Here is a 21,750-nt window from a genome sequence, read left to right as displayed (position 1 = left end):
AATCGTATTATATTACTACTAATCTCTTTAGCTAATTTAGACTATAAAAAACCCTCAATTTGTTGATCGCTCTGGCTCTTTGGCTCTGGCCTCTGTGCCGCGTTCTCGTTCCCTCTCGAACTCTCCGGTAAAAACTTCGATGATCGGACATTCGGACTGATATGCCATAGAAACTTGACGCTATAATTTGTCTGGTTCTCTAGTTGTTGTTTCGATTCGAGTTTTTAACGCTCCGAAACGTAGAAATCCCTAATTTTCGTTGTTGATCAACCACCATTGCCTCTATCATGTGTGTTTTAGGTGTCGTTATCCGTAGAAATGGTTTCTCGGTGATGATTTGATTCATAATTCGTATGTGTCTGATCTGGTGTAATTTTGTGTGGGGGTTTTGAGGGTTTCACCAGAGGTTTGTATCTCAAATAACATTAAACTTAACAACTGGTTCTTCCTTCTGGTACATGTTAGTATCTGGTTTTGTTATAATCCAATGGATAAATCAGTCACGGTGGTGCATAAGACCGTTGTGCTCGAGCCATTTATGAGGTATATTCTCTATACCATTGATTACACACATAGCCTTTTTGTTCAAGTGTTTATTTTGTAATTACTATGTTGCATTTTGGCAGGCTGGTGAGGATTGCAGCAAGGGTATTCTATTTAGATAATCCTACGGAGACTGATAATAATAATCAGCAGAAATCTGCTAAAGGTGGCAGTAGATGCACTGCCACTATGATGCTGGACGTGCTTACGAGGTTTATATTGCACTCTCTCTTCTATTTCTCCTATCCACTAATAGTCTATTAGGTGAATTTTTGAGTTACTTTCATTTCTGGTTTGTTTTTCTTTGGTTTTTTGTGTCTGTTAGGCGGCAATGGGTAAGAGAAGAAGACTTGGCAAAAGAGTTGAAGCAGAATGCCAAGGAACTTCGTAAATTAATTAGATTTTTTGAAGAACAAAAATTTATCGTTCGTTACCACAGGAAAGAGGTCTGTTCAGAAACATATCTTCTTTCATATTGTGGTTGTATTTTCTCACCACAAGCTTGTCCCCTATGCTTTGTGGTTGTATTTTCTCACCACGTTTTCTCTGTTTGATTGTGTGCTTGACTTTAATCCTGTAACATTTCTTTTACTTACTCTGCTGTTTTATCTTTTCAATAGACTGCAAAGCGTGCGAAGATGTATAGTTTTGCAGTGGCTGCTACAACTGATGGCCGAGCAGAGGACAACGTTAAGTTCCACACACACTCATATTGCTGTCTTGATTATGCACAGGTATGCTTCATGTCCCTACGACTTTTTTTTCTTTCTTTTACTTTGCTGTTTTTGTTTTTTAAATCATCAAACTAACCCTTTAGAACTTCTTTTCTCTTACAGATATATGATACTGTTCGTTATAAACTGCACCGGATGAAGAAACAGTTCAAAGATGAACTAGAAGATAAGAATACTGTTCAGGAGTATTGCTGTCCTAACTGCAAAAGGAAGTAAAGTTCACTACTTTTTTTTTTTTTTTTTTAAATTAAATCTTTACATTGATGGGTTGTGTTATTTTCCCGAAAGCTGAATGGATTCTCATTTTTGGTATAGATATAATGCACTGGATGCCCTGAGATTAATCTCTATGGAAGACGATACTTTTCGTTGTGAAAATTGCAATGGTGAACTTGTTATGGAATGTAACAAGCTATCTTCCGAAGAAGTAGTAGATAGAGGTGACAATGCAAGGAGACGGCGGCGGGAAAAAATAAAAGTTTGGCTTCAGAATATGGAGGTCTGTGTATACTGTTTTAGCCGCTTAGCTCAATGAAAATTTGATAAAACATAAATTGATTTGTCTTCACTAAAGCTGTGCATCGTTCCATATTCATGATGACACAGAACGATATATGATCTTGATTAGTTTTCTAAGAGATCAGTTCTTAAATGTCCAATGCTTGAGATTACAAAAAAAAATAAAAGGACTCTGTGGCTTTTATTTAAAAGTTAGGATGGTTAGTCTTATTTGTTTGCAATAAGTAATTCATGGCTTATGTTCTATTACTTTTATTCATGCGTAATTGTTTTTTTTTTGAGTTAGGAAAAGATTGTTTCTGTTTTGTCATTTTATAACTTGCTGTTAGTGATTAGATTGTGTGTTGACACGATCGGAAATAAAATGTAGGTTGAAATGAAACCTCTGGTGGATCAAATAAATAAAGTAAAAAACCTACCGTTTCCTGGCTTTGAACCTTTTCCGGCATGGGAGGCTCGTGCAGCTAAGGCTGCTCGTGAAAATGGTGTTCTTGATCCTAATGATCCTTCGAGGTCACAGGGTGGGTATGGTTCAACACCAATGCCATTTCTCGGAGAGACAAAGGTTATCTTTACTTCTCAATGTTATTATGGAAGATAAGTTTTCCCTTCATTTTCTGTTTGTTGACTTCTTTAATTCTACATGGGTAGGTTGAGGTTAACCTTGGTGAAGAAAAAGAAGATGTCAAATCTAAAGGTGGAGATTCTAGTCTGAAAGTCTTACCTCCATGGATGATCAAGAAAGGCATGAAGCTGACCGAGGAACAAAGAGGAGAGACGAGACAGGGAGCAGAGGTTGATGGAGAAGCAGCAAAGCTTTCAGATGACAAGAAAACAGTCTTGGGAAATGGCGATGGTGATAAGGATGTGAAGGCATGCTTTCGGAGATAAATTATGTGTTTATTTAGAATCCCACAGACAGTAGCATCTTGTGGATTGTGTTTCCAGAATCGTGATAACATTTCATTTCCATTTTGCTTCAGGATGAGTATGTGAAAGCTTACTACGCCGCTTTACTGAAGCAGCAAGAAGAGCTTGCTGAAAACCTGAATCCGCAAGAACCCGCAGGTGAGTCAACCACTGACATCCAATTGGCTGCTACGTCTCCAGATCGTCAGGTTGGTATGAAATCCAAACGTGGAGAGGAGGAAGAAGAAGAAGATGTTGAATGGGAAGAAGAAGCTCCTGTGGCAGGTCAGTTTGAGTTTTTACTATGACTTCATTTACAGTTCGGCAACTAGTTGATCACACAACACATTGGTTAGTTAGAAGTATAAAACCGGAACAGAGCGTTGGCATTTGCTCCAAATACGTACTTGTTAAGAGATGCTCATAGTTTATACTGTAGTAGTGGGCCAGAGTTAGGACTCATGATATCTAAAGGATAATATGATGCTCACCTTGTTCATGTAACTTAATATGCAGCCAATGGAAACGACAAGGTGGATTTGAATGTGGAAGCAGAAGATGAAGAAGAAGAAGACGATATTGATTGGGAAGAAGGCTGAACTGAAAACAAATGGTTCAGTTCAAACTAGTACTCATGGAGTTAAGCTTTGATTGTTAATTTTTCATGAGCACTAATAGTCACTTAGTAACTTGCTGAAAATTTCGTTAGCTACACCAATTTTATCAAAGGTGATACATTTTATTTAATCTTTTATACTTGTAGAAGCAGAAAAAAAGGTTGAATTGAAACATGATCATCAACAGAACAGCGTTAAACAGTCAGGCTGACAACGTTCGTAGTTATTACATGAAAATAAAAGGGAAAACGTCCTGGTTTCCCATGAGAACTATGATATCGTATCAGATGGAGCCCGATCTTTACCCCCGTTCCAGATGGCTCTCCTGAAATTCTTCTCAATCTATATACCCATATATCTGTAATTTACGTTTTGTATCTCCATGAGAATAGAAGATATCATCTATTTCACCATTGCTATAGGTTTAATTGGTTTACTATTTGATTAACCGAGTGACGAAGTTTACAAACCAAAATAAACCTGATTTCGACCCGATTAAAACCTGATTTTGACCCGATTAGAAACATAACCCTCAACCGAGAAATCCCTAAAATCACATTTTAACCTCTTTTTTGTTTTCTCTCGCGACGAACCCTAGAAAATCAAATTTCACCATCGATTTCTCAAATTGAATCGATGGATTTAATAATCCGATCTGGTTTTGGGCAACAAGATGGTATTGGGCAAAGAGATGGTGTTGGAGAACGAGAGTACGATGAAGAAGGAGAGGATCGAGATGAATTTCACGTCGATATGCTTGCTCAGGAATTTACCGATGCTGAAGAGTCGATTCGTCATGATACGTACCCAGAAAGTGACGACGAGGAAGAAGGTCGTGGTCGTGGTGCGGGTCGTGGTCGTGGTGCGGGTCCAGAGAGGGTGTTTACGGATATCGGACGTGGTGATGGAACTTTGTGGAAAGACCAATCCTTCTACAATGGGGTCGCATTCAAGGAGAGTGTCTTGGACTATGCACTACATACTGGTTACAATTTGAAGCAATACAGGTATGACAAAGATAAACTCGGGTTTAGATGTGTTGGGGATAAGGGCAATTGTGAGTGGAAAGTGTTTGCTGCACTTCTTCCAAACGCATCTTTGTGGAAGATTACGAAATACATTGATAAGCATTGTTGTACCCCCAATGGCGAGTGTGAGATGTTTAAGGTCCCAGTCATAGCTAGAATTTTTCTCGATAAGATTAGAGAGGAACCGGATCATTACAAGCCTTTGAGGATTGAACAGATTATCATGGAAAGGTGGAAGATATCCGCTACTAGGCCACAATGTCAAGCTGCTCGGAGAAAGGCTTTGGGATGGATAGAGTATGAGTATGAACAACAGTTTGCACGACTGCGAGATTACCAAGCTGAGATCTTGGAAGCAAATCCAGGGTCTGTTGTGGAGATTGATACAATTAAGAATGATGCTGGTCAAGACGTCTTCAATCGGTTTTATGTTTGTTTCGATGCCCTTAGAAGAACTTGGAAACAGACTTGCCGGCCAATAATAGGAGTTGATGGCGCCTTCTTAAAGGCAAAGATCAAGGGACAGTTGCTTGCTGCATTAGGCAGAGATGCAGACAATGGCATCTATCCAATAGCCTGGTGTGTTGTTCAAGTTGAGAACAAAGACAATTGGTTATGGTTTGTGAAGAGATTGAAGACTGACCTGGATCTAAACGAGGGAGATGGTTACATTTTAGTGTCTGATCGACAAAAGGTATGTATCTAACTAATTTATTATATTGGTTAATAAATGTGAATGCTCTCGTTTTTAATATGTTTGGTTTTTGGTTCTCAATTAGGGGTTGATAAAAGCTGTGGAGTTGGAGTTACCACAAATAGAGCATAGAATGTGTGTTAGACACATCTATGGGAACTTGAAGAAGACTCATCCTTCCAAGAAGCAAATCAAGCCACTCCTCTGGCATATGGCTTGGAGCTATAATGCAAAACAGTTCGGTGAGAGACTGGAACAGATACACGCTTATGACACTGGTGTGTATGATGATGTTATGAAGTCGAAACCAAAGAGCTGGTGTCGTGCCTTCTATAAGTTGGGGGGTTATTGCGAAGATGTTGACAACAACTTCACAGAATCTTTCAACAAGACCATCGACAAAGCAAGGGAGAAACCGTTTGTGGCAATGTTGGAGACAGTTAGAAGACTGTCTATGGTTCGGATTGCCAAGCGTTCAGCTCTCTCTCATTCTCACAAAGGTAATTAACTTTATTCAAAATTTAATGCAATTTTCTACGATTGTCTATGATTTTATTCAAAGACTGTCTATGATTTCTACATATTTAATGCAATGTTCTTGGTTTTTGATGTTTCAGGTTTATGTACTCCATATGTGGCAAGGTTTCTTGCTAAAGAGCATGACAAAGCTTCGGAATGCCAGGTGCATCCTTCTACTAATGGGTGCTTTGAAGTCACACTGGATGGAGACAAACACAGAGTTAGTTTACAAAATATGACTTGTACCTGCAAAAAATATCAAATATGTGGTATTCCATGTGAGCATGCCTATGGAGTGATTCTGAAGAGGACGTTAAGTGCTGATGACTATGTCTGCCAGTGGTTTCGAACTGCTATGTGGAGGCTTAACTACACAAATGGCATTACTCCACAAAGGGGTGCTCGTCATTGGCCTTCGACTTTAGGTGAGAATGTTCATGTTCCACCTGAGCCACCACAACCTGGGAGAAAGAAGATAACCAAGGCAGACAAGAAGAGGAAGCCAGGTGTAAATGAGTCTCCTGTCAAGAAGAAACCAAAACATAAAAAAAGGATAATGCACTGTGGAATTTGTGGTTCTGATCAGCATAACCGTAGGTACCACCAGAAGAAGAATCAAACACAGGTTGTTAATCGGTTTTTTCTCATTTTATTTCTCAAGATGAGTCTCTTGTTCTCATTTTTTGAAATTTGCGGTTTTTCAGGCTTCTCAGGGTGGTGGAGGAGAAGTTGTTCAAGGTGGTGGACTTTCTCAAGATGGTGGTGGACTTTCTCAATCTGGTGGAGGAGAAGTTGTTCAGGGTGGTGGAGGACTATCTCAAGGTGGTGGAGGACTTTCACAAGCCTGAATATTGAAGATTATGGTAGTAGGGGTCTGTTTTTTGGTTTAAGAGACTAGTTGGATCTGTATTTTGGTCGAATAGACTAGTAGGGTTATGTTTTTGGTCTGTGATCATGTTGAGAACATGATTTCAAAACGTTATCATTCTGCTTGTTTTCAGAACATGTGTTCATCATGTTCTGCCTTTTATGAAATGTGGAATGTCTTATCTTATTAAATGCAATAGCAACACCAACAGGAGTTCACACTCAACACCAAAACAAACAAGAGCATAAAGCAGAGCATACAACCGAACAACAATAGATTACAACCGAACAATAGTTTACAATAGCTCATCATACAAGCTTAAACAGAGCAAACAAGATCATAAAACCGAAAACACATACAATTATACTCTTATTCATCCTACATTGCAATTCAGCTTTTGCTTCCAACAAAACTTCTTCAACCCTCTCACAAAGCTCTTTTTCGAACTCCATTTGCATCTTCTCAAATTTCAGCTTCTGTTCTTGCAATGTCTCTATTGTACGCTCTTTCATCTCTTCTTTTACTCTCTCAAATTGAACACCCAATGTTGCTACCTCGTCCAACAATGCCTCATCGACCCACTTAAAGATGTGGTTATCGTTCACAAGCTAACATTATATCATAGAATACAATGAAAATTGATGAGAAGGATTAGGCTCGGATTTGGATTAGGTCGATGTCTACATCAAACAAAGCATAACATAGTACCTTCTTTGCTGCTGCTTCTCGACATCGAAAGTATCTCCGAGAAGGATTAGGCTCGGATTTGGAATTCTTTGCCACGATGTGTTCCCCACACCAGCATCTCTTAGGCACGCCAACGACGAATCCTCTTTGTCGAACATTTGATGAACCACTCGAACCTCCAGAAACGGTACTCATGGTTGCAAAGATCGATTTAAGAATTTTATGCTTTTAGGGTTTGAGGATTTGGGGATTTTAATGGAGTTATAGATGTGTTATAGATGTATCGTCTCGGGTCGGATTATTAACATCAGTCAGGTTTTATTTTTGGTTTTCTATTTGGTATGAACGGTTTCGTATCGGTTCACTCTTTAAACCGATAACATCCCGATATATGGGTATATAGATTGAGAAGAATTTCATGAGAGCCATCTGGGACGGGGGTAAAGATCGGGCTCCATCTGGTACGATATCATAGTTCTCATGGGGAATCAGGACGTTTTCCCAAAATAAAATTGTAAAACTATTACCAAATAAAATCTGGAAGGCCCAAAGAGAAGTTTGTTTGGGCCTAATAAAAGCTCTTTTTTTTTTAATTAAGCGGGAGAAAAAACCTGGTTTTATTCTTCCTTCTCCATCAGCCAATTGATTTCAGATTCTTCCTCTAAAGTCTAAGTGAAATCAAACGATTTTCGCTTAGGGTTTATCGATTCCTATTGCAATTCCTGGTTAGTTTCATTGAATCCCTAATTTTGCCATTCCTTTTTTTTTTTGTTGATCTTTCCTCTTTTTTTTATAAACATTTGAGATGTTAAAGTAGAATACGACAGACGAATCGGTGCGAACAAATTAGCTGAATAGACTCCCAGTTATAGTTCTGATTCAGTAACAAGTGTTCAAGTTGTTTTGATTCTTGATGACAGCCATGGAGTTAGATAACTTCAGGGTAGGTCTTACTCCAACAGTATTCTACATTCCCGGTTTTATAACTGACGATGAGCAAACTCAGCTCCTAAATCATGTAAAACTCTCCTCTCCTTAAAAATTAAAATCTTGATTTTGTTCCTCTTTTTCAACTTACTGTGTTAAACCTTTTTGCTGTCCTGTAAGATATATGGAGCATCTGGTTCCAAGTGGAAGACATTAAAGAACAGAAGATTACAGAACTGGGGTACACTTTCTCCATACTTTAGTTTTCATTGGGTGATTGTTGAAGAACTATAAAGTCGTGACCTTTGGTTTGTTCTTCAGGTGGTATGGTTCATGAAAAGGGTCTTGTTCCACAAGAATGTAAGTAAGAATGAGACNAAAAAAAAAAAAAAAAAAAGTCCAATCCTTGATTATCTAACCTCTAGATGCTCAAGTGTATGTAAACATATGTATTTTTCTCTCTTTTGTTTCAGTGCCTTCCTGGCTGACAGAGATTACATCGAAGATTCATGAAAGCTCGGGTCTGTTCCCTTCTGCTATAAATCATGTCCTCATCAATGAATACCATCCTGACCAAGGGATAATGGTCCGTTATCATCCGTCCTCCTGAGTGGTTATTTGCTTATTTGTTGGTTTTAAGCTTTTGCTGTAGAGTTAACGCAGCTTCAATTTGTTCATCCTGAGGTTTTAGTTTTCTGCTAAGTTCGTGAACAAGATTGTTATTTCCATGGTTGTAATTTTCCACAGCCGCACCAGGATGGACCCGCTTATTTTCCTGTTGTAGCTATACTGTCTCTTGGCTCACCTGTCGTTATGGAATTCACTCCGCATTTGAGATTAAGATCAGGTGATGATTACATTTCCAAAGACCAATGTCTTGGTGAAGAGAGTTGTGTGCCTGAGAGAGACTCATTCTCTGTCTTGATGATGCCTCGAAGCTTACTCATCTTCAAAGACGACTCATATTCAGGTAAAATCATCAATCCATAATCAAACTACATAGAGCGAGAGAAGTAGTAGTAATCAGGAACGATTTAAAAACATCCGGTTAACATTCTTATTATCCTGTCTTGCTTCCAGATTTCCTCCACGGCATCAGCGATAGTCCAACGCAATGCTACAACCAGGTGCAACACAAAGCTCTTCTCTCATATCTACAAAATGTAAAACGGTAGTGACATTAATGTAAAAGGGAGAGTGATTTTATTGTTGTGTCTATCTATCTTCAGGTCGTTAATGAAGCTGAAGCTTTGGCTTACTCTAATTCAAGAAAAGATGGTGACAAGATTCTTCATAGAGACCAAACTCGAGTTTCACTTACTTGCCGTTTAGTCCCCAAAGTCCACAAAAATCTCTTCAGGCTTTAGATAGGAAAACACAATGTTTGTCTTGTCGTTTATGACTGTAAAAACGTTACGATTTGCGACGTGGGAATATAAAAACGACACGATATGTAGTTCGGTAAACTTGAGGACAAAGAAGTTGCAGCGGATAGGATTAAATATGAGCCCTTCATTATTTTCTTATTTTTGTATATTTATTTATTTATTTCTTCTTCTAAAGAGATAACACAACAACACAGTACTATACAAACCTCACTCTATCCCCAAATCCTCTTCTTCGTCTCCCCCAATCAAACCCTAGGGATTCTCGATTTCTCCTCCAAATCCGTCTTCCATGGCGCTATCGGCTCCAGCCGCTTGTTCTTCTTCTTCCTCTAGACTCCTCTGTTCCTACTCATCCCCTTCTCCTTCTCTTTACCCCGCACCTGTCTCCGCCATTTCCACCTCTGGTAAACTCAAAACCCTAACCCTCTCTTCCTCTTTCCTCCCTTCTTACTCCTTAACCACCACCACTACTCCCACCTCCGCTTCTCAATCCACTCGTCGTTCCTTCACCGTCCGTGCTGCTCGTGGCAAATTCGAGAGGAAGAAGCCTCATGTCAACATCGGTACAATTGGTCACGTTGACCATGGGAAGACTACTCTAACCGCAGCTCTCACCATGGCTCTCGCTTCCATGGGAAACAGCGTCGCTAAAAAGTACGACGAGATTGACGCGGCCCCGGAGGAGAGAGCTCGTGGTATCACAATCAACACTGCTACGGTTGAGTACGAGACTGAGAATCGTCACTACGCTCACGTTGATTGTCCTGGTCACGCTGATTACGTCAAGAATATGATTACCGGAGCTGCTCAGATGGACGGAGCTATCCTCGTTGTCTCCGGCGCTGATGGTCCTATGCCTCAGACTAAAGAACATATCCTTTTGGCTAAGCAGGTTGGTGTTCCTGATATGGTTGTGTTTCTTAATAAAGAGGATCAAGTTGATGATGCTGAGTTATTAGAGCTCGTTGAGCTTGAGGTTCGTGAGCTTCTCTCGTCGTATGAGTTTAACGGTGATGATATTCCGATTATATCTGGCTCTGCTTTGTTAGCTGTAGAGACACTCACTGAGAATCCTAATGTGAAGAGAGGTGATAACAAATGGGTAGATAAGATTTACGAACTTATGGATTCTGTTGATAGTTACATCCCTATCCCTCAGAGACAGACTGAGTTGCCTTTCTTGTTAGCTGTTGAAGATGTGTTCTCTATCACTGGACGTGGTACTGTAGCTACAGGGCGTGTTGAGAGAGGTACGGTTAAGGTAGGAGAGACTGTAGATTTAGTTGGTTTGAGGGAGACTAGGAACTATACTGTCACTGGGGTTGAAATGTTTCAGAAGATTCTTGATGAGGCTTTAGCTGGTGACAATGTTGGGTTGTTGCTTAGGGGTATTCAAAAAGCTGATATTCAGAGAGGTATGGTTTTAGCTAAGCCTGGATCGATTACTCCACATACCAAGTTTGAAGCGATTGTGTATGTGTTGAAGAAAGAAGAAGGTGGAAGGCATTCTCCGTTCTTTGCAGGTTACAGGCCTCAGTTCTACATGAGGACGACTGATGTTACTGGTAAAGTGACGAAGATTATGAACGACAAAGATGAAGAGTCGAAGATGGTTATGCCCGGTGATCGTGTCAAGATTGTTGTTGAGCTTATTGTGCCGGTTGCTTGTGAACAAGGTATGAGGTTTGCTATCAGAGAAGGAGGTAAGACTGTTGGTGCGGGAGTTATTCAGGCTATCATCGAATGATTATAAAATGAGGGTTTTTGGGAGAGTTTCACATAGTGAGCATCTACTTGCTTTCTTTTTGTTTCCCTCTTGATTCTCGAACTCGTTTTTACTTTTCTTTTTTGTGCCATTTTCTTCTTTAAGAACTCGAAATCAAAATGTCATATATTTCTTGATTTCTTTGACCCTCTATATAATTCTTGCATTTGATTTGGGGTCCGATCCGAAGATCAGTGGTTTATTCTTAGGTCATAACTATCATGTGAATTTCAGATTACTCAAAAGTTAATTGTTTTATGACTTCGATTGTACCAACAACCACTTAGTTTGAAACCATTGTTCAAAATTCAAACAGTGGAAAGATTACATAACATCCCTCTTACACACCTGTGAATTACAAAAAAAGGTCTTATCACTGGAAGTTGCAGGATATGAAAAAAAAACTAAAAGAGGGAAGTTGTAATGTGAAGGAGAAAATCCAGAAGAGGACAGAGGGTAAGGCACTGTTTAGAGATAGGTTTTGCCTAATGAGATTTTCTTAATGTAAGATTCTTATTACAAGGTGTCATGATAAGTAATGGGGGTGGACATGAGGAATCTCATGTGTCAAGAGTGTCATCATCCTCCAACTTGGTCTTACAATGATGACCTCTCTTTATCTTCTTTATATCTTTAAATTTTATAATCCCTTTCTTAGGCTTCTGATGCAGACTTATGAGGATAGAGGAAAAAAAACAGTTCTAAGACAAGAGTCAAAAGGACACCTTCACGTCTTGCAAGGTTGACGATGTTATATATTTAAGTATTTGATTTAAACATGAGACCCAGTTTGTTACATTAGTAGATTTATACAAGAATATGAAGAAGCTGCTTTCTCGTGATGGAAGATGTAGAAAAAATCATATTTTAGATTCGTCGTAGTGAAGCCAATCTTCTCTCTAGTTCCTCCATTTCAGTAGACTCCGAATGTAAGTTAAAGATGTATGAAATGAATGTATTATCCAAAATAGTCTTTATAAATCACAGTAAATGATGAGAACCCAAATGTGTCTTCATACTCATTATTGTTGTCGGTAGTGGTAGGAGCGGGAGCAGCAGTTTTCGTTGCAATCCTGCCCTTTGGAGCTGAAGATAACTGTTAAGACAAAAAAAAGTATGAAACAGATTTTAGTTCTATTAAGTCAGCCGAGAGAGCGACAACCAAATACTTCCTTTCAAGGTTTTAAATTGTTTAGAACCCTTACCTGAGATGCAACACCAACACCAATCTCATCAAGAACCTACAAGGACATCAATACAGGTGAATGAGTTGGATAGAGGAAGCTTGGAGAAATTTCTCAAGAGGGTAAGTATTTATTCTTGTGATTCAAATTGCAGTAACTAACCTGGTTAGTGAGATCTTCTGTTTCCTCTTCAGCTTCATCTTTGTCAAGAGTTTCATCAATTGCCTCTGACATCATCTCTATCTGCAATATCCAAAACAATTATTACTCAGCCAATCTTTGTGATAAAACTGCGCTTAAAAGCATGCTCTTAAAGATAAATTGTGATTTTGTTTACCGTCATGTCCAATTGTGCAGATTGTTTCTGAAAGTCCTTGATAACTTTAGCTTGTTTTGTCGGTGCCATTTGCTGTAAGTGTGAGAAACAAGAGAGTAAACTTTGTTAGCAGGGAAGTGAAAGAACCCCATCAAAGTAGCAAAATGAAACAAAGTGGGAATATCACCTTGTTCATTGCAACCATAGCTGTGGTTGCACCTTTCATTCCAGATGAAATAGAGGTGCTTGCATACAAAGCCTATATTTTATAATTGTCCAGCCAGCAAGGAAACATTCAAGAAGTTGATAATTGTATCAAAGCATGTGGCAAGGAATGGGTGGAGAGATTTAAGTAACCTAACCTGTGTATGAGTGGTTACACCCCGGATTTGAGCACGGCTTCCCTGCAAATTGGTGATCTGTTGCCTCAATCGAACAAGCTGTCGAGCTAAGATCTTGGTGGCTGCCTATGACAATGTTTTAACCAAAACACGCTTATTAATGTAGAAGAGAAGAGTCTGGAGGAGTTTATATAGGCAGAAATGAACCAAAAAGCTAGTAAACAGTACAAAAGATACTGTGAAATAGTGATTCAGTCATCTGGACACTGAACAACTTACTACCCACACAATAGTTTCCATAAGGAGTCAAAGTTTCTCACAAAATAAGGAAGAGAATTTAGTTTTTCTCCACTAGAAAGAAAGGCTTTACCTCATTTCCAGTTTTAGCTGTTTTCTTGATTTCTGCCACAAGCCTCTTCTCCTAATTGCCATGTTCATTAAAACCGTCAGAACAAACTAATCTAAAAGCATCGTTAGTGGATAAACTCAATAGAAGAAGAAAATTTGGTAGATGCTATGTACCTCCAATTGAAGAGATGTAATCTCGCGTTCGATTCCTGCAATTACACATTGATAAACGTAGCTTAGAGCTTGACATATGCCCAGTTAGATGTATAAATATATAAAGCAATCCAAAGATACAAACACGAATATTGATTATAACTTAATTAGCATAGCATGATGGAACTACGTACTGTAATCAAACCACAGGACAAACAAACCAGTAAGAAGTGATTATTGCCTCTTTCTAAATCTGATCTAACGGATCCATTGATAAACGTAGCTTAGTGCTTGATATATGCCCACTGCCCAGTTTAGATAGATGAATAAGTAACACTTGTTCAGAAAGAGTGGTATAAATTGATAAAGCAATCCAAAGATTATAACTTAGTTAGCACATAGCATGATGCAACTATTGAAATCAAACCACAGAACAAACAAACCAGTAAGAAGTGATTCTTGCCTGTTTGGCTCTTTCTAAATCTGATCTAACGGATCCACTAAGATTCCAGAGTAACAAGCGAAAACAGCTGTTTGAACTTCAATGAAATGATGGTAGGATAAAAAACTTAATACAGCTCTAAGACTTCCATTTGACTACACGGTCTTCGACCATTAAGATATAATCTGCTTTTCAACAGACAAATAAACACATACCTCGTGTAGCCACAGCCATTTCTTTCTTGCTGGTACGGAGAGCATCTGTACAAGAAACATCAATCAAAACAGAAAAAAAAGCAAGTAAAAGAGAAACAACACTTAATAACTTGAGAGAAACCACACACAAAAAAAAAAAAAAACGATGCACTGAAACAAGTATGAATCGGAGAAGATTATTCACACTACACTATCACTATCAGGTTAAGGACTCAGCAGATTCGTCACTCCACAACGTCAGGTTGAAGCAGGAACAGATTTAAAAGTTACAATTTTTTTTTGCAGATTTCTTCTAGAACCCTAGACCCAGTTACTCATCAGAGTCCATAGCCGGCAAGATACGAAAATCCAAAAAAAAATCAAAGCTTTTACCTTTGGGAGTGGTCTTCTTCTTGAAAATGTTCATTGCTAAATTGTCTTCTCTGAAATTGAGTAAGTGACGAAATCCCTAATCTTTGAGCTTATGGTGACAAACCCCTAATCACATTTCGAGGAGGAAGTGAAGTTGATCTATGGAGAGAGAGAAGAGAGAGACAGTGGAGAAAAGGTGTCTCCTTTAGTCATCTAACGCCCACGCAAATGGTACTTTAGCCGTGTCTTCACACTAATCTATTCTTCTAAATGTTTTATTAAAAGTTTGACAAACGATCTAATTCAACGAAAAATACAATACTAAACCGGAATAAACCAATTACAACAACAAAATACACTACTAAACAGTCAACCTCATCTTAGTTCATTTTATCTTAATCATAATAGTAGTTCACTTGTTGGTTTGACAACATCACACATTTCTTACAACATCACTTTTTTATCTGATAAAAGGCTTTTATCTCGTACACACATTTCTTTCTTCCCTCTCAATTATTAAAAAAGTAGACACCACTTTATATGTAGATGCACATGTATGCATCACTTTATTTTGTTGCTAGTATCTTTTAAAATTATTATTACATAGATGCTTAAATAGCATCATTAGGGGAATACTGCAATAGTTAAAGTAAGGAAGGCATCTACGTTCTTCTTCCTCCACAGCCATTCTCCCTCTGGCAGTTGAAGTAAGTAGCAGCCACAGGGAGACCAAGATTATACATCTCAGCAAACTCACGAGTTTTGAACTGTTGACGCCACCCGGGTGCATAAACCGTTTGTCTTCCGAGTTGCCTGAACAATATCAACACCATACGGTGGATTCCCGAGGGGGGACGTGGACTCTCGTAACACACCATCTCATTACCTAAACAATACAATCAGAAACGTACATATAGATCTATCAGACTAAAGCTTTTTTTTTATGGTCTATGACTATAGAGTGAATTATTAAACTTACCAAAGGCGGTTCCAGTTGTGGCAGGTATATCAGTCACCAACCTGCATCGAGAGTACCCATTTAAGTTTTAGATATACAGATCATACATAGTGAACTAAAGTGCTACCTAAACAAAGCAAGCACGCATCAAAAGCATATAGAAACAGAACGATAAGACTAATTAAGAATAGACGTTTTGTTTTGTGGTAGCTATGATATAACATGACACTTTAAAACAGAAATTTTAACTCTGACCAGTCACGTCTGTATTTGCATAGAATATTTTAAGTCATTTAAAGTATATTAAGCCCTTACATCATAGGTAAAACGTTTAAAGTGACAAATTGCTGCTCTCTTAAAGTTTTTATTCTATATGTTCCCTTCTATTATTAGCAAAAATGTAAAAATATCGTGTTATATGTGTCACCTTAGAAATCTATTGATCTCTATATATATATATATATATATATATATATATTCTACTATTTTATATTCGAACAAGAAGTGTGAGGTATAAAGTTAATTAAGTTGTAATATGACATGAAGAGAGTTTTATACAAACCAATGCAGATATTCTCGGAGGTGTGGGTTGCTTGGACTCGGCACATCTGGATCCACCATAACCTTCATTAAAACAGTCAGTCAACAACCGTCTAAGAAGATCGATTATGAAAATATCAAAACAATCAAGAACTCACGAGTTTTGTCCCTTTTTTTTTAACTCGACAACATAGAAATAACTAAAAACTACTATAAGGGGAAATAAACACGAATTAGAAAGAAGCTTAAATTAGAATAAAGGTATTAGTTACAATTTTACACCTATACAAGAGTATCTAGAGTACTCGTTTGATTATCTAGATTCAAAAGTCGACTCGTTAAAATAATCACTTAAAATATTATCTTTTTGGACATCATGTACTTTTGAAAGAAAATAAATAATTATCAAAAACTACTTACACTTGAGTTGGAATTTGATTAAAATTTTTAACGGCCTCAAGGAGAAACTGAAAATATAAATATTTGATTTGACTATCTAAGATTTTTTCGACAATAATGAAGCTTAAGAAAACAAAAGAGTGAGCGCAAGGAAGAATGAAGCAATGAAGAAAACAGCAGGGAAAGAGAGAATAGAACCAAAGTATAGAAATTTCTGAGGTCATCTCCTCCAACCTCCACCATTGGTTTGTTCAGAACTTGAGAAGGCCTTAGATCCAAGCCATTAGTAACCTCTCTTTGGCCATAAGTGACCCTAAGAGAGACCAACCTGGTGAAAGGATCAAGAACATCTCCAACAACTCTTCCCACCACAAGAGGATCTCCACGACTTAAAAGACATATATATTTCTTGACTCTCTCTCAAGTCTCAAGTCTTTCAACAAATGATTACTTCTTATTGTATATATGTATCCAACACCTTGCTTCCTATTTTATTTATATAATGTTATGGGAATAGCAACTGTTAACTTTGTTCGCTCCAATGAAATCATTACCACAGTCTTTTCGTATGTAGTCAGAATCTTTAAAACTGGTTCGACGTACGTACATCACTTATTTCCCCAATTCATTGTTTCTTTCTTTTTCTCTGTTGATGGTATTCCTATTCCAAACCCACCAATAGAAACATAAATCATATTATTCCACTTATTCGATTTAGCTTGCCCAAGTTAGCTTACTAGTTACTATAATAATCATCTATTTTTTAGAAATATCATTTTCAAACGTATCTCTTTTTATAAATATCTCTTTTTAAAATATTCTTCTTAAAAAATACCACTTATTAAAATATGAAAATTTATAAAGTTTTATAAGAATTTTAAACTACTTATTTATAATAACTACTATTTGGAAACTCGATCCAATTATTTATAAGATTTTTAAAATATATTTATAAGTATATCTAAAGTTTACACACATATAAAAATAGTTCGTGTATATTTTAAATATTATTATAAGTTAACACAAATATTTGGATAAATATTATATTTTTAGTGGTATTTGTAATAAAATTTATGAGATATTTTTTGAAAAAATATATTTACAAAATTCTTTCTATAAAATACTAGGACTTGAACGGCACGATATTAGATTTTTTCCAAAAACGTTGCAAACCAAATGACTAAATTGTTAACCTACTATAACATTTGATTTTAGGATTATAAAACAATTCATTGCAAAAAAAAATAGTTTTAAGTAAAATTAATTAATATTAATCCGCAAAGAATAAGATTGTCCGACGATTGTCCATAGTACAGATTATAATTAATTAATAATACATAAAATATTGATTATCCACAAATATATTTGTCTGTCCCACATATGACATAACTATTACCATTTTGATGAAGTTTATTTATCGTATAATTTATTTTAAAATATAAATAGAAAATGATCGGCGTAAGCTTTGACCTAAGAAATTCATATTTTAATAAGCAAAAGCCAATCGCTGCGTTTGAATCGTCATTTATAACGATTAGATTAAAAACGCGTTTTTGACGGGCCAAACAAAAAAAAAGGCTTACGTGTACTAACGCGTCTAGTAAAAAAAAAAAAAACAGAGAGATAAAATTAGGGTGAGAGAGAGAGAGAGAGAGAGAGAGAGAGAGAGAGAGAGAGAGATTTTGGGGGAAAAGGGAGAAGACGAAGAAGAAGATAATAAAAAAATCGAAAATCTATTGAAGAAGATTTCCCCAATTTCTGGATTGCCTTTTCTCATATCATCGCTTCTGGGTTTTTGAATTCGATTCCTTTCCCATCTTCAATCGGTAAGATCCATAACCAAAGTCTCTTCCTTTATTTTTTATTTTTTTTCAAAGTTTTCGAATTTGTAATGTTAGTATTGATTATTGTTTGTTCGTTTGATTCAAAACTCAATTCTCTGTATTCGATTTGGTTTCAGAAGTTTTGGCTTTGGATTGGATTTGGGTTTTGGTTTTCAAAGTCAGCTCCTTTATTGTGTTTTATTCGTTCGTATTCAGGTGAGTTTTTCTTTTTTAGGTTCTTGGATCTTTAATTGCTTCATTACAATGACTTAGGCATGCATAAGTATTGATTGAGTTTTGACTATTGTGTGTTTTGATTTTATGGATGTAAATAGCACCAGATATGCAGGACCAGCTCGTTTGTCATGGTTGTAGAAATTTATTGATGTATCCTAGAGGAGCATCCAATGTGCGTTGTGCCTTATGTAACACTATCAACATGGTTCCTCCTCCTCATCCTCACCCTCCTCCTCCTCATGGTATTGATTTCTTTCTCTCTGTAATTTGTGGATTTTGTAATTGGTTTGAGTCTTTTATATTAGAATTGAGGAGGAGGTTAAAAAGTTTTGAGTTTGAGTGAGATCTGTGCTTTGCTATTGGATTATAACTTGGTTGAGGTCTGAACACAGCTCATGCAGGGATGGACATGGCTCACATTGTATGTGGTGGTTGCCGGACAATGCTTATGTATACGCGTGGGGCAAGTAGCGTAAGATGCTCTTGCTGTCAGACTACAAACCTTGTGCCAGGTATATAATGATATCCAAATCAATCATTCAAAGCTCTTTGAATTGCTTAAAAGGTCCTCTAGTTCTTTAGAATCTTCTCTCAAACTTTTGTGTGATCTGCATTGTTCTTTGGAGATGCTTACATTACATCTTTTTTCACTTTTCCCATAATGTAACTGAATCTGAAATAGTTGGGATTTGTATAGGGCAGCTGAAAATACTTAAAACAACGGTTTTGAGATGCTTCATTTGGCACTACTTGTTAGAGCTGGAAGGGTTTACTTGATTGTAGCATTACCGTTTCTTTTGATCTACCGTTAGATTATTATCTTTAAATAGCCTTAAAGTATTGTCATTTGGATATATGATTTACTTTCATCAATTGCAGCTTAAGAACATACATTTATGATTTCCTTTTGTTTATCTGAAATACTCTTGCTAATTGGATTTTCTAGTTTATTGTTGCTTGTTTGCTGAAACTGTGCTTGACTTATTTGAAATCGACAGGACTCTCCAATCAGGTTCCGCATGCACCCTCCAATCAGGTTGCCCAAATTAATTGTGGGCATTGTCGGACGACCCTCATGTATCCTTATGGTGCATCATCTGTTAAATGTGCTGTTTGTCAGTTTGTTACTAACGTTAATGTGAGTACCCCTATCGATTAAGTCACTTCTGCATGGTGGAGTTCAGTATGTAGATCTTTTTGTAGGAATTTTAATTCTGATTCATTTTCATTCTTAGATGAGCAATGGAAGGGTACCTCTCCCAACTAACCGGCCAAATGGAACAGCTTGTCCCGGGACAATGCCCTCTTCATCAACTGTGAGTTATCAGATTATGAATTTGCAATAGTTCTGTGTATTCTTATGGAACTAATACTTACTCTATCCATCGATTTATCATTTCCATTTCCAACAGTCAACACCACCCTCTCAGACCCAAACCGTTGTTGTAGAAAACCCCATGTCCGTTGATGAAAGTGGAAAGTTGGTGAGTATTTCTATCACCTGTGTTCTCACGGCTTCACATACAGCTTTCTTTCTTGTTCTTATTTACACATTACAAGAAGATTTAACAGAGTGACTGCAAACACAAATTGTAGGTGAGCAATGTTGTTGTTGGAGTGACGACCGATAAAAAGTAACCAAGAATGAGTGAGATCTGAAAGATCATATCCAAATTCTTCGTCTATTCCTGCGTCTGGTTTGTGCATATTACATACGCGGAAAAAACTCTATGTTTATATATCTGCCGACTCCTTTTTAACCCAAGAGAAAGGCTTATTCAGAATCTTTTTGTTACTGCATTTTTTGGGGTTTATTCATAGTTGAAGACACAAAGTGGTTTTGCTCTAATAATCTGGCTTTTCTTTTGCTCCCATGGAACTTGACCTTCTCTTCTGTTTGTAGACTTGTAAAAACTCCATTGGCCCTCGAGGCATTGTTAATGTATGTATTAATATAATCTGACACACCTACCAAACATTGAGATTTGGGTTTGAAATCTGTGGATAAGTTTTGCTACATGGAACAATAAGTGGTAGTGAATATCTTAGCTTTGGTAGATAAGACTTGTCTTGGAGGAAGTCTTGAATCTGGAAACTTATTTTGGAGTCATCTTGTCACAACAACCTAAACCTAATTAGTACCCTCCACGAACATTAAAAGTTAGATGATCAGTCAAAACTTCTCAACAAGAGACCGAACACAAGCTCTTTCTATATAAATACTCTCTCACACTGACACAGAGATTCATCACACTCTCTTGATCACTCACTGCATCAACAATGGCCGGAGGGAAGACTGTGTTGGCTGGTGGGAACACAAAGAGCTGGAAACTACTCTTGGGGCTGAGAATTTTTGCATTCATGGCTACTTTAGCTGCAGCCATTGTAATGGCCCTGAACAAAGAGACAAAGACCTTGGTTGTGGCCACCATCGGTACTGTTCCTATTAAAGCCACTTTAACCGCTAAGTTTCAGCACACACCGGCTTTTGTGTAAGCGATTAAAACCCTTATAAGAACTCTCAGGTTACATTGATAGCAAAATGTTTTAAAAGTCATTAACACTGATTCTTGGTGAAAACTGTATTACAGGTTCTTTGTTATAGCTAATGTAATGGCGAGCTTTCACAACTTATTGATGATTGCTCTTCAGATTTTTAGCCCGAAACTGGAGCACAAAGGTCTCCATGTCCTCTCTATCGCCATTCTCGACATGGTAAAATCAGATATACTTATCCGCATAGTGTAAACACAGTTAAAGACATATGTGTTGTTGACTTGGTTTCTTGATTATCTTTAAAAACGTTTGTATAAGCTAAACGCAACTCTAGTATCTGCGGCTGCAAACGCGGCAGTGTTCGTAGCGGAGCTGGGGAAGAACGGAAACAAACACGCCAAGTGGAACAAAGTCTGCGACAGGTTTGCCACTTACTGTGATCACGGCGCTGGAGCACTCATAGCCGCCTTCGCTGGAGTGATTCTTATGATTTTAGTCTCCGGCGTCTCCATCTCCCGCCTCTTATTCAACTCTAACAAGTTCTCCACCACCAAAGCCCCTGCCACCGCCACCGACGTTCCCTAATACATGGCGGCCAAAATACAGCGATAAGTATTACATGTGTGTGTGTGTGTGTGTTAGATGTTGTCGTCGTCTCAAGTCTCAACTCTCAAGTCACTATCAGATTGTCTAATGCATTCCCCTGTTCTATCACTTTCGTATTTGTTCGAGTTTTCATTCCTCTCTAA

At 37.6% G+C, this 21,750-nt stretch overlaps 9 protein-coding genes across 13 annotated transcripts; 6 read left to right on the top strand and 3 right to left on the bottom strand.

The window, feature by feature from the left end:
• Positions 60–3,439, top strand: LOC104731497 (general transcription factor IIE subunit 1-like). The gene is made up of 10 exons (XM_019233813.1): positions 60–543; positions 627–755; positions 869–989; positions 1,164–1,277; positions 1,380–1,489; positions 1,593–1,776; positions 2,167–2,361; positions 2,448–2,669; positions 2,780–2,990; positions 3,222–3,439. Exons 1-10 carry the CDS (start codon positions 488–490, stop codon positions 3,302–3,304), a joined length of 1,425 nt encoding a protein of 474 aa, XP_019089358.1. The 5' UTR covers positions 60–487; the 3' UTR covers positions 3,305–3,439.
• On the top strand, positions 3,562–5,667 carry LOC104733456. The gene is made up of 2 exons (XM_019233426.1): positions 3,562–5,044; positions 5,130–5,667. The coding sequence occupies exons 1-2, from the start codon at positions 3,959–3,961 to the stop codon at positions 5,550–5,552; spliced, it is 1,509 nt and encodes a 502-aa protein (XP_019088971.1). The 5' UTR covers positions 3,562–3,958; the 3' UTR covers positions 5,553–5,667.
• On the bottom strand, positions 6,364–7,600 carry LOC104731496 (uncharacterized protein At4g04775-like). The gene is made up of 2 exons (XM_010450883.2): positions 7,140–7,600; positions 6,364–7,039 (listed from the first exon to the last, which is right to left on the bottom strand). The coding sequence occupies exons 1-2, from the start codon at positions 7,311–7,313 to the stop codon at positions 6,740–6,742; spliced, it is 474 nt and encodes a 157-aa protein (XP_010449185.1). The 5' UTR covers positions 7,314–7,600; the 3' UTR covers positions 6,364–6,739.
• LOC104731495 (alpha-ketoglutarate-dependent dioxygenase alkB homolog 6-like) lies at positions 7,732–9,563 on the top strand. 2 transcript variants are annotated; one of them, XM_010450882.2, is made up of 8 exons: positions 7,732–7,843; positions 8,039–8,136; positions 8,226–8,286; positions 8,367–8,405; positions 8,519–8,631; positions 8,793–9,015; positions 9,126–9,172; positions 9,275–9,563. In XM_010450882.2, exons 2-8 carry the CDS (start codon positions 8,041–8,043, stop codon positions 9,410–9,412), a joined length of 717 nt encoding a protein of 238 aa, XP_010449184.1. In that variant the 5' UTR covers positions 7,732–7,843; positions 8,039–8,040; the 3' UTR covers positions 9,413–9,563. The 2 variants fall into 2 exon arrangements, with proteins under 2 accessions (XP_010449184.1, XP_019089634.1); XM_019234089.1 differs by lacking the exon at positions 7,732–7,843 and having other exon boundaries at positions 7,863–8,136.
• On the top strand, positions 9,622–11,371 carry LOC104731493 (elongation factor Tu, chloroplastic-like). Its single transcript, XM_010450880.2, has one exon. It carries the CDS (start codon positions 9,723–9,725, stop codon positions 11,178–11,180), a length of 1,458 nt encoding a protein of 485 aa, XP_010449182.1. The 5' UTR covers positions 9,622–9,722; the 3' UTR covers positions 11,181–11,371.
• LOC104731492 (vacuolar protein sorting-associated protein 2 homolog 2-like) lies at positions 11,904–14,795 on the bottom strand. Its single transcript, XM_019234222.1, has 11 exons — positions 14,570–14,795; positions 14,198–14,242; positions 13,562–13,596; positions 13,410–13,460; positions 13,061–13,165; positions 12,886–12,957; positions 12,720–12,791; positions 12,545–12,625; positions 12,404–12,439; positions 12,219–12,294; positions 11,904–12,127 (listed from the first exon to the last, which is right to left on the bottom strand). The coding sequence occupies exons 1-11, from the start codon at positions 14,601–14,603 to the stop codon at positions 12,066–12,068; spliced, it is 669 nt and encodes a 222-aa protein (XP_019089767.1). The 5' UTR covers positions 14,604–14,795; the 3' UTR covers positions 11,904–12,065.
• On the bottom strand, positions 15,078–17,054 carry LOC104733455 (protein TWIN SISTER of FT). Its single transcript, XM_010453034.1, has 5 exons — positions 17,000–17,054; positions 16,644–16,864; positions 16,069–16,130; positions 15,528–15,568; positions 15,078–15,434 (listed from the first exon to the last, which is right to left on the bottom strand). The coding sequence occupies exons 1-5, from the start codon at positions 17,052–17,054 to the stop codon at positions 15,211–15,213; spliced, it is 603 nt and encodes a 200-aa protein (XP_010451336.1). The 3' UTR covers positions 15,078–15,210.
• LOC104731491 (protein LSD1) lies at positions 18,102–20,463 on the top strand. 4 transcript variants are annotated; one of them, XM_010450876.1, is made up of 8 exons: positions 18,102–18,271; positions 18,406–18,484; positions 18,610–18,747; positions 18,898–19,017; positions 19,504–19,643; positions 19,741–19,821; positions 19,918–19,989; positions 20,102–20,463. In XM_010450876.1, the coding sequence occupies exons 3-8, from the start codon at positions 18,612–18,614 to the stop codon at positions 20,141–20,143; spliced, it is 591 nt and encodes a 196-aa protein (XP_010449178.1). In that variant the 5' UTR covers positions 18,102–18,271; positions 18,406–18,484; positions 18,610–18,611; the 3' UTR covers positions 20,144–20,463. The 4 variants fall into 4 exon arrangements, with proteins under 4 accessions (XP_010449178.1, XP_010449177.1, XP_010449176.1 ...); XM_010450875.1 differs by having other exon boundaries at positions 18,604–18,747; XM_010450874.1 differs by lacking the exon at positions 20,102–20,463 and having other exon boundaries at positions 18,907–19,017; positions 19,918–20,093.
• Positions 20,489–21,750, top strand: LOC104731490 (CASP-like protein 1B2). Its single transcript, XM_010450871.1, has 3 exons — positions 20,489–20,997; positions 21,097–21,220; positions 21,320–21,750. The coding sequence occupies exons 1-3, from the start codon at positions 20,786–20,788 to the stop codon at positions 21,584–21,586; spliced, it is 603 nt and encodes a 200-aa protein (XP_010449173.1). The 5' UTR covers positions 20,489–20,785; the 3' UTR covers positions 21,587–21,750.

The sequence above is a fragment of the Camelina sativa genome, chromosome 12 (assembly GCF_000633955.1).
Source record: "Camelina sativa cultivar DH55 chromosome 12, Cs, whole genome shotgun sequence".
Classification (NCBI taxonomy): Eukaryota; Viridiplantae; Streptophyta; class Magnoliopsida; order Brassicales; family Brassicaceae; genus Camelina; species Camelina sativa.
The sequence above is the reverse complement of the archived record's forward strand: the minus strand, read 5'-3'. Positions and strand labels throughout refer to the sequence as shown.